Here is a 14,220-nt window from a genome sequence, read left to right as displayed (position 1 = left end):
GTTCAACATTGGCTCGGAAAGAGGGGGTCAAAAGGGTCAAGTTGACTTACTGGCCGGCCATGAACTTTTAGGGGCCTCTTATGTGTGTACATCACAGATATGTGGTTCAAAGTTCAAGAAAAAAGGTCCAAGGGGTTCAACATTAGCCTAGAAGAAAGGGGTCAAAAGGGTCAGGTGACCTTAATGGCCGGCCATGAACTTTTAGGGGCCTCTCAGATGTGTAGATCACAGATATGTGGTTGAAAGTTGGCAACACTAGCTCCAAGGTATTCAACATTAGCCCGGAAGTGCGAAAAACGGGCGCCGGGAGGCTCCGGAAGAGAGATAACTGGTTGCTGCAACAATTGCTGGCCTCCCACCCTTCAGTGACCTTCCCTGTGATAAAACAGAGGTACCTGCAAAAAATGAACGAAAACCGTTGCAAAACAAACGTTCCGGGGCCGAAACACGCAGTTCGGGGTCCCGAAAATGGGCTGTTAAGCACCGAAAATGGTATTCGACCTCGAAGTGGGTTTCTTAGCCTCCAGTGTCCCTCAAAAGGGAGCAAATAGGAAGTATGCCAAAAATTAGAGCAAACGGAGGTGGTTAGTCGGTCCCGAACCGAGGCACACGGCCTGACGGCTCCGAAAACCGGGAACCGGACTCCGAAATGGGCAAAATGGCCTACGGCCACCAAATGTAGCCTATGGACATTGAGAGATGGTGTACGGGACCTCTCCCTTCCCTCGGGAAAAGAAACAGAGAAAACCGAGTTTGGCTCGCAAACCGAGACAAGGCACAGAAAAGGGTTCGGAAGTCCGGAGGCAGGGCTCACGGCCGCGACTCTGAAACTTCTGAACGAGCAAATTATGCAACATCACCTAGCGCTCAATCGGTGACGTCTGAGTCTTAAGGTCGGTCAAAAATGGGGTGTCTACAAGGTGCTTCTTTGTATGATTCCTTAACTAAGCTAACTCTTTTGAATGTCGTTTACCACTAAGCGCAAAAGTGGCAGCATAGTAATGAAAGGTCAAGATCAACAAGGTTGTTATGACTTTAAGAATATGACACATTGCTCGTGAGAGCATTGTGTTGAATTAGACTCTTTAGCATAATTCCTGCTTAAGTTGCTTCAGGAGCTGTCATAGATTGATTGCTTATTCTCTCTTTCTGGTGGATAGTAGAATTAATTGCAACTAACTATGAAGCATGAAACATAGATGGCGAGAGGAGTATCGTCATGTTGCAACTAAATACTGTAAAAGTGTATAGAGAATAAAATTGACTTGAAGATTCAGGGGATTAGCATTTACTAGTTAAATTTGCGACTTAGGTACATTAGATATTTCTTTGACATCCTTTTATGATCTATTAAACATGAGTTAGACATGAGTCATTGCCTAGTTGGACCTAAGCCTTTACACTTGTCTTTGAGAACTCACACATTAGGATGATTGGAATTAGTTTATGGCATTGGTCATGAACCGGTGTCTTATTATACTTAATCACATTAATGAGAAGGTGACATGGATGGCTTAAGTAGGCCTTCTTGGGCCCACTCGCTTGCGGCATCTTGCTCTCATGTGAATGTGCAACTTTGTTCATAATGGTTGCACACAAGTAAGTTAGAAAGCCACAAAAAGGCATCTATATTTGCGCATTTGGTCGTGGTAGTGAATGTGAAAATTTTCCACATCATCACTGAGTGATTAAGAGGGAAACATTCATAATTGCTCCGTAAAATGATAAAGAGCCTAAGATAGTGTCAAAGGCACTCTAGTCCCTTGTTTTTAGAAAGTGGATCAATGGTGCGCATTTTAAGACGAAATCTTTGAGGATTAACCATTTCTAAGATTTGGTTGACTTTCCACTATGACGCGAAACTGTTCTAAAGTTATGCGTGATTTGGATAGTCATTTTTAGGGCATAAGGCTCGCTAGATATCGAAAAGTCGCACCATTGAAGAAGTTGTAAATCATGAGAATACTTCCTCCTAGGGAGTAAGGCTAACTTCAGCTTAGGCCATTATTGACATAAGTTCGGAATTTTACTTTGTGGACATTGTGACCCAACTTCTTGTTGGAGAATTGAATAAGTAAATACATACGGCTTTACCTTCTACTTTTATGGCGAAAAGTTAGAAGTGCAAAAGATTGTCAATTCCAATAAATCTTTTACGGCTCAAAATAGTTATCCAAATAGTGGTTCTTAGATTTCATTGAGCCATGATGGGCCAACGATGATCGATGAAGACCATTGAGGCATGATTAATGCTCTAAAAAACGTTTTTACTTACTTAGTCATTATGAGCGAGGAATTTATAGGGTTGTCGCTACTTAGAGTTGGCAGTCATCTGCTTTAGACATGATGGACATAGGTGATGTAATTTATATGCTTAGATGTTCAATCCTTAGGGATTGTTCTGGGATAATTCTCAGTTTATCTTTGATGGCTTACATAAGGAATATCCCAGAATGATTTTAGATGTGAAATTGCAAACACATTGACTTACGTATCGGTAAAAGCTAGAGTCTCAGCTATTGAGTGAATCCTTAGATTATCTTAGAGAGAAACAAATGGTTTATATTCCTTGATCTTTTGTTGTGGAAGCCTGAACTACGCTATGAGGATATGTTTGGCATGATGAGTGTTATCTTTTGTATATGGTCAACTGAGTAGTTTAGACCTTGACCTTACTTATTACACTGTGGATAGGATGCTCTAATAGTAGTGTATAAATTTGCCCATTGCAAGATTCAATGCGCTAGTTGGGTGCATCTTGAATGAATGCAAATTAGTCACTAGAATGTCTTTGGAGAGGTAGTTGCACATGAGATGGTGATCTTGAATCACTTCATATGAGGCGCACATAGTGGATTTCGTTGTATATGTTTATCGGAAAAGGTGCTGATACGGCACAAACTATGATTGTGTTTTTCAATCGATCGCTTATTTTTGTGAGTTTATGGGATATTGATGATATTATGTAGCAGATGATGATGCCAACAGGCAAGATTGGCTCACTCACACAAGCAATCACCCTTGGCACTTGGGAGTGAGTAAGGATGAGACTAGTGCTTTATCCACTATTTATGTCGCCATTGTTGCAGCCAAGATAAGGTCGTGTTAAAGACCAAACATGGATTTCAGTACCTGCTTTCCATGTTCTGCCTGTTATGATTAGCCGGATGCGAGATCTCATTTGGCGCCTAGAAGGCGAGCAAATAAAGAATTCGGGTTAGGCGCTAGAAAGCGACTTGTGCGCTTAAGAGCGACTAGACTAAGATCTATACGGTGTATCGAGTATGACATCACGCTTTGGAAGAGTTACTCCACCGTAACATATATTCATACTACATATGCTTGGAGACTGAGTAATGAAGTGAGAGAGTGGAGCCCTGCTTTCTCACCGTGTCATTATTGATATACTTTTGTATCCTTTTGTGACCTTTGACTATGTCGTAAGGTGAGGGGTTGATGTTCTGCTACTTTGGTATGTTGCCTACAGTCATGTATGATTCGGCCTTAAGAGACATCACTGGGAAAGTGGTCAATCCTAAACTAAATGGCATGAGGGCGAAGGGAAGATCATCTAGTATTTACACCTCTGTTGTATATTCACTGCCGGCAACCCACATCACTTTGTATGAGACGCGGATTGAGTATGAATATATTGCATCATATGAGAGGGTCGAGCATGCTCTATAAGAGATTAGAGATGCCTTGGTTTGGGATATATGAGATACTATTTTTATCTTTAGGTTCATGTATCTATGCTGGCTTTTTTGAGTTTCTAGTGTAGAGCTCCCAAATGCAAGTGTTTTCAGCGGTTGCACAATCAATTGGCAAGTATAAGGTAGTTCAAGGTTTAGGTAGATTGAGATTGAGATAGAGATGTAGCACTGTCATGCCAACCCATGTGTGAATGAGAGATATTGGAAATTGGGTTGGGTTTCGAACTTGGATTTGGGTGCCCATGGTGGCATGACCCATGATCTATATAGTGACCTTATCAATTTGAATTTCAAACCGTCTTATCCTAAGGATAAAAGTGAATAGCCCACAATCTCATCTCCCAAGGAGATAAAGTTGTGGGTGGTTACATCTCTTGCATCTATACATATTACATATTATGGTGATATGGGTTTTAACAGAATAATATTTCTGAAAAAAAGTCTCTCTAGCTCTCTGCCATAGGAGAACAATCATGCTTTTGTACCATGAATAGTGTGGATAGTTCCCTAATAATTCTACTCCGTTGCTTGGAATTATTTAAAGATATCAATGGAAACACGTGATTCATCCACATGATCTATGGATTCGGTTTAAGCGTAGAAGGTATGCTCGAATTCATTTATTCCCACTGATTATTATTTCTTTCTTTTTTTTTCTACATGAACTAATTATTTTATTTGACTTTTTAAATTTTTATAGAAAGATATGTAAAAAAATAAAAGTAAAAATATTGACTATATAATAATAATTTTTAACTTGTTAATTATTTTAAGTGATTCCTATACTGCCGCCAATTAAAATAATTGTATGTAATAACTATACCTTAGTCTCATAAAAAGACAACCTTGCACTGGCAATTGCAGCATCCAAACTAATGAGAGAAAGATATTTGGCAAACACCAACACCTGTTTGCTTTTTCATTTTTTAATTTTTTTTTTTTTTGGGGGGGGTGGGGGTAAACTGAGCATCTCCAACCCACTAGGCATATCATGCTTGTTAATCAAAATGCCTAGTATAACTTATTTTTTTCAACTCCAATGCACTAGGCATATGATTAGGCATTTAGCTCAACTCACATTCACTAGCTAGCATTTAAGACTAGGCAAAATATATTTAATCATTAGGATCATTTCCCTCCATCTTTGTTGTTGATGTGACATTTTATAAAATTAATAGTATTTAAATGAATAGCTAAAATAAAGAGCATGGTTGGATTAGAAATATGAAATAGTTGATAGGCAAAATAAAATATCTACTTTATAGTAATATTTAGATAGGTAAAATGCCTATTACCGTTGGAGATGCTCACTGAAAATACAAGTTTTGGGATAACTAATCCTCCATGCATCATACAAATGACTTTCCATGCAAACAAGAGTAGGCTAAAACATATGCAAATTATCACTTATATGAGATGCTTGATTTGCTAATACGTCCGCGCAACCATTTACCACGCCGTACACATACTGAATTGTTTGAACCCCAAGCTGACTCATCTGGAATCTGCAGTCCCAAATTAAATTGCTGAAATGATGCATGCAATTGTTTGTTTCCATGATAAGCTGAATAACAAGTAGAGCTTCAACTTCAATTTCAATGCTACAATATCCTTTAGCAAGGCTGTGCCTGTCCTTAAAATATGTACACATGGAATGACAAAATCAACAATTGTAATGGGTCAAGACACTCTCAACCCCCAACAAAAACCAGTAATTCTATGAATTAGGAACATGATATATGACTCACATTCACTCTAATTATAAGTCTCAAAGTCTGGGACAATAGAGTTTTTAAACAAAAACAGCTCATTCACACTTGCACTATCTCTTAATTTTACCCAAAAACATGATGCTGCCCACAATATGCCAAATTAATCCCAACCACACTACATTTCTTAGTTGTTTTCCTAGTCTCAAAGTCTGGGACAGTATGCTTTTTCAACAAAAACAGCTCATTCACTACCCCACGCCTCTCAAGAACCACGAAGCAATGTTGGATACCCAAAATTTTTATTCAGAAATTTACTTCGGTCATATTTATTTTAAGTCTGAACCCTATTACAAACCTATTATACAAGAGTGAATATGAACAACATAACTTTGAAGTTCCTAGCTTTTATCACAAAGCCTCAACTATGGCATCAGAGTTGCTCTCAAAAAGCAACTAAACTTAACAAACAAATCAGCATATCCCCACATGCCAACTCCGTACTCAATAATTCTACGTGCCCAAAATTTGATGATAAAATTAAACACAGTACACTTGCAAAAAGTAAATCCTACCAATCAAACACACCCTGCTCTTGTTAGTGTTATATACCCGATTCTGTTTTCAAACATCATCCAAGTTGTATAATTCTCACTCTACCAAACATCATCCATGTTATCAACTAAAAACCCTTTTCTCTCTCCATTATTTTCAACCTTATCTCTTACCAACACATTGCAAGTAGTAGCATTGCTCATCTCCATGCCATTGCTAGTAAATTTCTTAGCCTTCATAGCCTCACCTTCCCAGTCCGTCCGCATCAACACAACATAGAGAATAGACACGGCACATGCGACTTGGGCTGATAAGAGCCCTATCCAGAGACCACTAAAGCCAACCCTGAGGAAAAAGGCTAAGCCAACAGCCACAGGAGTGCCCACAAAGTAAAATGAGATGAGGTTGATGCGGGCACCCACGGCAGGCCTGGCAGTGCCACGTAGGATACCACAGCCTGTTGTTTGAGGACAGTTGCCGAGCTCACAGAGGCCCATGATTGGCATGACCAAGGCAACTAAGGCTTTGACTGGCTCATCGTTTGTGAATAGGCCACCCCACCTTTCCCTGAAGATCACTGTCCATACAACATTGATGATACCGATCACCAATGCACAGCTCAATGCCACCATTGCGGCCAGCTTAGCCTTGTATGGCTTCCCAGCTCCAAGCTCGTTTCCTACCTGCACATATAGTGCAGCAGTTAATGTTAAATAGAAGGGTATGAAAAAATTTCCTTCAATTGCCAATATGCAATATTTTGGGAAAATTGTAGATAAATAAGAAAATTCATTGTAAATCAAATGGACAAGTGAGATGTGCTTTTGATGCAAGTGAAAGTAGTGACCCGAGCACAATTCTCTCACATGCAATGTTTATGGGGCACTAGTTTGTCTCAAATCAAATGCAATGTTTATGCATCGACTTGCAAATATCAAAAGAAAATGATTCTTAATACATGATTATGTCCAAGGAAAAATATGATTCACCATTATGGAGGGACCTATCATAGTGTTTATTCTGTGGATCTATGTACACTAAGATCTATATCACAAATGGTACAAATCACCAATTTTGTATCATTGTTTTGTATGATCATCTAAGGAAATAATGAAGGTGAGTAATATTTTTCATGTGCCCCAGCAATATAAAACAGGGGGAAAAAAGGTAATATATAATATTGCTCAATCTATATATCCTTAATATAAAAAAATGCGACTTAGTGCACAAGACTCATGTTAAATGTAGTCTAGAAATAGCAAAATGAATGCAATTTTACCCTAATTTCTGAAGAGGCAGTTTTCACAACTCAAATTTGTACAAGGAACAACAATCCTCAAAACAATAAGACGAGTCCTTATGCAAAGGAATAATAATTGTTTTCAAAATAAGCCTTTGAACTGAACTCCCCCCCCCCCCCCTCTTCTCTAAGTTTGGATCACACGCGTAAACTTTCATACTGGAATCCAAAGTCAGCCGGACTCGTACCTTCCTAGACTTTGACTATGGAGAAATCTTTGTAATCAACCCAAGCAAGAATGCAAGTAAGCTTATTCGTCCTCAAACGGAATTCAATTAATTGAACTATTGATCACTGTTTTAACCGAACTCAAAATTGTTTCGACAATTAATACAAATCACTATAAATTGCCATCTACTTAACAACAACTAATTATTATATCACTGTGTGCCTTTCAAATAAATTACTTAAGTAGATGCTAAAATCAAAATGAAAGCCAATGGAAGCAAGTGACCTGTTCAAAGTGTACATCAAGTATAGTATGAGCATGAAAAGGTGGATAATATAAGGTCACCTGGTTCACTTTTGTTACAAGTATAGTCTCATCACATACCAATGGAATAAAAGAGAACATGGGCACAAAATAAAAGGTAGAAAGAGCGAGTGAACACACTTGTCCTACGCTAAGATTTTTCCAATCACAATCCATTTATGATGTGGGTATGGGTACCCTACAAGTGGAAGTGTGATGCAATCAAATAACAGATTAAAAGCATAATCTTCACACACACACACACACACACATTCATGCATACTAGATGACATGAAAGCAACCTAAAGTACCCTGCTTTTCTTTACCTAACAAAATCAAGTGATTTTTATTATATATCTCATAAATTGATTGCAAGTGTAGTTAGGCACAATATATATAAATATATATATATATATATATATATATATATATATTCTTTTTGTTTTCAGAGGACAAGTTCATTTTGGTTCGTGCAAAAGCTTCACCAACATCGATATGATTTTGAAAAATAGTTCAAAAAATGTAAGGGAGAAAATCCTCTCCGATGCTACTGGAGTCCTTCATGTGTCCCATTTGACAATCTATACCGTTCATTTTATAAAATCTTATGTGTATATTCTCTGTGAAAAAAATCAAATTGATTTGATATTCATAAATGCATAAATTTATTACGCTTTTTGAAAAAAAATAAATGACCTATTTTCAAAATTATACTTTTTAAAGACGAACATAATAAAATTATATATTTATGAATATCGGATCAATTCGATTTTCTCTTTTCAAAAATGATTCACGCACAAGACTATACAACACGAACCAATTAGATTGTGGCGAGCCCCATTGACTAGCACCCTCTCATATGGATGGGAGATGATCTCCCAAATATTACATATAAACAAATTTTTTACCACCAAACAAAAAGACAATTAAGTTTGGTGTGTATTTAATAATATGGCCCAACCATATTTCTTTCTAACAATAACAAAATCTCATAAAAAAATCTGCTCAAGTATAACATTTTCCATAACATTATTCAAAATACAATTGTTTTACTCTAATTATAAACTGTGTTTGGCTATTCAAAATACAATTGCCTTAGTCTAATACTAAACTCAGTGTTTGGTGACAGAGGAAAAAATAAAATAAAAAAACACTGGGCCACTTCAGGTAATTTCAACCGTTACATAGTGTAATTGCTTGCATCATTTGAATATTTATGGACCCAAGGTTATTTATGTTAAAAAATAATAGATTATTTTTAAAATTGTGTTTTTCTATTTAATTTAAATAAATAAATATAATAAAATCATAAAACTATGGAATCAAATAAATGATTAATTACACCAAAAACCCTTTTAGTAAATACCACTTTACTTCCCTCACATATGAATCTGTACATTTTGCCCTTTCAAGTATGAATCTATTCTCATTCAAAAAACAAAAGGAAGTATGAATCTATTCAACCTTTTAGACCCTTTTAGAGAGTTTATTTGTACTCAGGATCAAAATATAAGGAGGTAAAATGATACTCCCAACTAATCAAAGGCGTGTTGATGTAATTAACCATCAAATAAACAGTTCATATGTCAAAACCGAATCGATGATAGGTTCATACCCCCAACTCCACCTCCTCATTCACTCAAGAAAAGCCAAATCCCAGTGAAAATATTCTCATAAAGGTGTTTGGGAAGTGGCTCGGCTCCATTTCAGTTGATTTTTTGATTTTTTATTAAAAAGAATTGAAAAATATAAAAAATAATTCAAACAGGAAATATCGTATAGTATTGTCACATGTACTTTCAATGATTGGGAATGTTATACAGTATTTTGAAATTATTTAATAATTTTGATGAAAATGCAATTTGTTTGTGTAATTGATATGATTAATGATTAAAAAAAGTATGAAATTAAGAAAAATATGTGAGAAAATATTGTCTTAAATATCCTAAATGATTGCCAGAACTTGAAAAGTATGTCTATTTTTTTGGACTTAATAGCAAGCACTTTATTTGGTTCTAAAATTTTCTAAATTTAATTTTTTGAAAATTGAGTTTTGATTTTTTATATTTTTTTTATTTTTAGTGATTGTTTTTAATATTTAAACAAATTTTTTTATGTTTTAAATGCACTTAAGCTAGATATACTTTCAAAAGGAAAAGGTGTAAAAAAATATTTTAAAAAATAAATAAATACACAGGAATATAAAAATATACTAAATTTTTGTACTTTTTTTACAGTTTTGATATTGGGTGATTTTATTTTTTTTAATTCACAAATGTTATATTTTTTAGGAATTTTTTTTTAAAATTCTTGATAATAATATTTTATAAAATAAAGAACATGCAATACTTTCATAGTAATTCTGATCCCTCAATATTTTTGCGGCAAAAATTTGACTCAAAGAAATTTGTGTCCGACTCTGATAAATTTTGGCCCCCAACATAGAGAAATTTTAATTTTTACAAAAAAAAATTTATCGCAAGACTTTTGGTAATAAAAAAAAAATCTTAAACATCTCCTACTACACAAAATTAAAGAAAAATATTTCACTAATTTTTTCTACTTTTTAATTATATTTATATTAAGGTCTCGTTTGGCATACAACAGTTTTAATCTAAAAATCAAAAAAATTATTAAAAAAACTAAAAAGCGCATAGCCTATACCAAAAAATCACAAATTTCTTTTTTTTTTATTTTTTACACAACCTTTCGTAAAAAATTAAAAAATTATTTCAAACATATTAATTTTTTTTAACTATATTTTAGCTAAAAAACCAAAAATTACTAAAATAACATGTTCTCAAACCAAGCTTAAGTATATTTAAAAAGTAAAAATTTTGCTTAAAATATAAAAAAAATTTTACTAAAAACAAATAAAAAATACAAAAAACAAAAAATTTAATTTCTAAAAAATTCAACTCAGGTCTCGGTTGGCATGTTATAGTTTTAGCTTAAAAGTCAAAAAGTTACTTTAAAAAAAATCAAACAAACCTATAACTTATATCAAAAGCATTCTCTTTTTTCTTTATTTTTTTTTTATATATTTTCATAAAAAATTAAAAAATCATTCCAAATATACTAATTTTATACCTCATATTTTAACCAAAAAGATAAAAATTTACTAAAATGACCTGTTTCCAAACCAGGCCTCAGAAAATTAGAACAAAAGGTGAATGCTCTCATATTTATATAATTAGACGATCTTCAACTTTTACTCAAATCTATTGTCAAATTTAAATTTGATGAAAAAATCTTAAAAATGAGCTCGTACATTTTCGTCAAAGTGATATCAAATAAAAGAAGGTAGATATTTCATGAAATAGTAGTGTTGATCTTCACCAAATTTAAATTGTTAACCGGATGTCAACCAAACGACAAGACAATGTGAAAAAAATTTAATGAAAATTTTAATTTTAGTATTGGAGTGAACGGTCCCAAATCAAAATTTTCATCAATTTTTAACTCAAATTTAATATAAAAAAAAATTTCAGATGGTGTTAGATATAGGCCCAAGGATACCGGTTCCAAAAATTCCTGTACTAGTTTCCCAAATCGCTCATAACTATTAGATATGTTTTGAGTTTCTCAAATGATTCAATGATTATGAGTGATTTGAGACAGCGAGACAGGAATTTTTTAGGACAGAGATCCTTGCTCTAGATATAGATATATGTATACAAGTAAAGGTGGAACGGAAGGAAATGAGCTTACTCGGGCAGAAACACAGCCAGCCAAGGCCATGGGAAGAGTATACATGAAGCTGGTAGTCTGAATAAGAATCCCGGTGGCTGCCACTGTGTGTCTGGGAGTCTCCAAATACCCAGCAAGCACCGTCACTATCTCATACCACCACCACTCCAAACATATCCCTACACAACTCGGCAAAGCCAAACCCAACAGCGGACCCACCCCACCCCACACTCCTCCAATCCCCACCTTCCATCTCCACACCTCCACTCTCCCGTACCCGTACACGTACCCCCCCATCAGCACCACCATCTGCAGGTTCGTCATCACCGAAGCAATCGCCACCCCCCTCACCCCCATTCCCAGCACCACCACCGCCACGTAATTCAACGGCACGTGGAACATCACCGCCACCAGGCTACAGTACATCATCGGCTTCGTCACCCCCTGTGACCTTAGATAAACCCTCATCGGCTGTAACAGCGTGTTCGTTAACAGGTCCGGTAGGGAATATATGCAGTACGTCGCCGCCATTGATGTGATCTCTCTGTCTTGACCCATCAACACCATGATGTTCTCTATGTTTATCCATAAGATGGATATGGGTATTGTTGCCATTACCAGGATCAAGATCATGCGGTGGAGAGAGACTGAGAGTAGGTCCCAGTTTTTGCTACCGTAGGCTTGGCTACACACTGGTTCTAGACCAGAGGAGAGACCGTTTAAAACGGAGTAGCCGGTGATGTTTGTGAAGCCTATGGAGAGCGCCCCACCGGCTAGCTCTAAGCTTCCGAGCCTTCCTAAGAAGAGGACTGAGACCACCGCTCGAACGTACACCAAACAGTTCATTGCTGTTATTGGCAAAGCCAAACTCCATAGCTCTTTCAGCTCTTCCACAACCTATTCACAGACAAGAAACAGAGCACTTTAGAAATGGGTTATTAATCAAGCTCTGTTTTTACGCCTGATTCACTGAAAAAAAAATAATAAAATGCATTTTAAATAGAATTAAGGGTCAAGTGAATATTGTTATACCTGTGTGGTTGTGGGGAGTTTGGGGGAAGAAAAATCTGGGTCTTTGTCTTCCATGTTGGAGATTGATTGAGAAATGGGTTTGAAGAAGATTGATTTTAATCAATAAGAAAACGGATGACCCAACTTGCTATGTTTTGGTTTTGAGTCCTCATATTTTTTATGGGTAGTTCATGAACTTAGGAATAAAGAACAAGAATCAAAAGATTTTGCGTTGAATACGAAGGAAAGGAAGGCCAAAAATGAAGGAATTGAATACAGGAAACAGAGGTTGTGTTTGACCAGATAAAAGGACAGTTTAGTAGGTAACGTTATGTGATGTTCTGCGTGGACACTTTTTTTTCTTGTAGGTATGTATGGTTTCTATGCCAGACGAGACGAGGATATTTATGCTTGGTTTGGGTACATTAAGGCTTGGTTTGGGAAGTAGGTTGACTTTTTGTTTTTTTTGGTTTTTTTGGCTATTTTAGTCTGGGTTAAAAAGTTTGGTTTGGGAAGGGTTTTTTGGCTTTTTGACTTTTTTGACTTTTTTTATGAGAGAAGAATGTAATGATTATAGGTTGGATGTGATGTTTTGTTTGTTATGGCTAAAATAGCCTATTTTATTTTTTGTGGTTAAAATAGCCAAAAAAACCTGAAAACCATCTTGCCAAACAGAGGCTAAATAATATAAAAAATTAAAAAATTAATATTTTACTTAATTATATTATCTTATTTTAAATTATATTATTTTTTTAACATATCATATTAAATTCAACTCACATCATATTAAATTCAACTCATATAAATTAATGAATTAAAAAATATATTTTTTTAAAACATTCCAAATCAATCTATTGAGATGGCTGAAAGGAAAAAGCAAAGGACTTCCGTATAGGCGGCGACTGTGACCTACTTACTACTAGGCTCATTGGAGGGAGGGGCTGCTTTGGGGCAGAGGAGAGTTGAAATGACTAGAAAAAGAGTGAAAAAGGAAATTTACAGACAGAAATTCAGCGAAAACAGTTCGGATTCAGATTAACATTCCCATCAGCTCATTTATATTTTATCTTAAAATAGTATTAAAAAAATATTTTTTATTTTAATAATTAATTTTTTATCCATTTTTCCAAACAAATTTATTATTTTTTTCCGAAAATATTTAACTTGTTTGATTTTGTTTTTTTAAAATAATTTTTAAAAATTTTACTTTCTCATTTTTCATATTTTGTTAATTTCACTAAATTTTTTTAATATTTTAAATAATTTTTTTAATTTTTAAACACACTTAACATAAATACATATAAAAAATATATTTTTTGTAAAAAAATCTTTTAAAAATTCAATAAATACAAAAAATTAACATATTTTTCATATTTTTATATATTTGTTAATTTTTAAAAATATATTTTCACAAATTTTTTATTTTTTCGATTTATCTAATTAAAGTATATCTAAAAAAATAAAAATAAAAATACTTAAAATTTTAAAAATATTCATTAAAAATAAAAATTATAAAAAATAAAAAATTCAATTTTTAAAAAATTTAATCCAAAAAATTCAAACCAAACACACTAATTATTGCTCTATTCTTTCACTTTTTCATTTATTTCTTGCGATGAGGCCCAAATTTTTCGAGCAACAAAAATAAGCCTCGTCGTTCAAATCATCAGGCTGTTAGTGGGTCTTTTTTCAGACCTAACATTGTTTGGTTTGCTTTTAGGAGAGTTGTTTTTGAAAAAAAAAATTTAGAGAGAGAGTTTAGAAATTTTT

General features: G+C 34.6%; 1 protein-coding gene across 1 annotated transcript; it reads right to left on the bottom strand.

Annotated features, from left to right (window-relative positions):
- Positions 1-5,721: 5,721 nt before the first annotated feature.
- On the bottom strand, positions 5,722-12,849 carry LOC114274705 (protein DETOXIFICATION 54). Its single transcript, XM_028216682.2, has 3 exons — positions 12,472-12,849; positions 11,461-12,336; positions 5,722-6,660 (listed from the first exon to the last, which is right to left on the bottom strand). Exons 1-3 carry the CDS (start codon positions 12,523-12,525, stop codon positions 6,079-6,081), a joined length of 1,512 nt encoding a protein of 503 aa, XP_028072483.2. The 5' UTR covers positions 12,526-12,849; the 3' UTR covers positions 5,722-6,078.
- Positions 12,850-14,220: the final 1,371 nt, after the last annotated feature.

Source organism: Camellia sinensis, chromosome 3, assembly GCF_055761805.1.
Source record: "Camellia sinensis isolate YWXY chromosome 3, ASM5576180v1, whole genome shotgun sequence".
NCBI classification, from domain to species: domain Eukaryota; kingdom Viridiplantae; phylum Streptophyta; class Magnoliopsida; order Ericales; family Theaceae; genus Camellia; species Camellia sinensis.
The sequence above is the reverse complement of the archived record's forward strand: the minus strand, read 5'-3'. Positions and strand labels throughout refer to the sequence as shown.

Coding starts and splice junctions, on each gene's coding strand:
- LOC114274705 (XM_028216682.2), bottom strand. CDS start 12,525: ATGGAAGACAAAGACCCAGATTTTTCTTCCCCCAAACTCCCCACAACC. Junction 12,337..12,471: donor AACTCCCCACAACCACACAG/GTATAACAATAT, acceptor GTCTGTGAATAG/GTTGTGGAAGAGCTGAAAGA. Junction 6,661..11,460: donor CTGGCTGTGTTTCTGCCCGA/GTAAGCTCATTT, acceptor CTATATGTGCAG/GTAGGAAACGAGCTTGGAGC.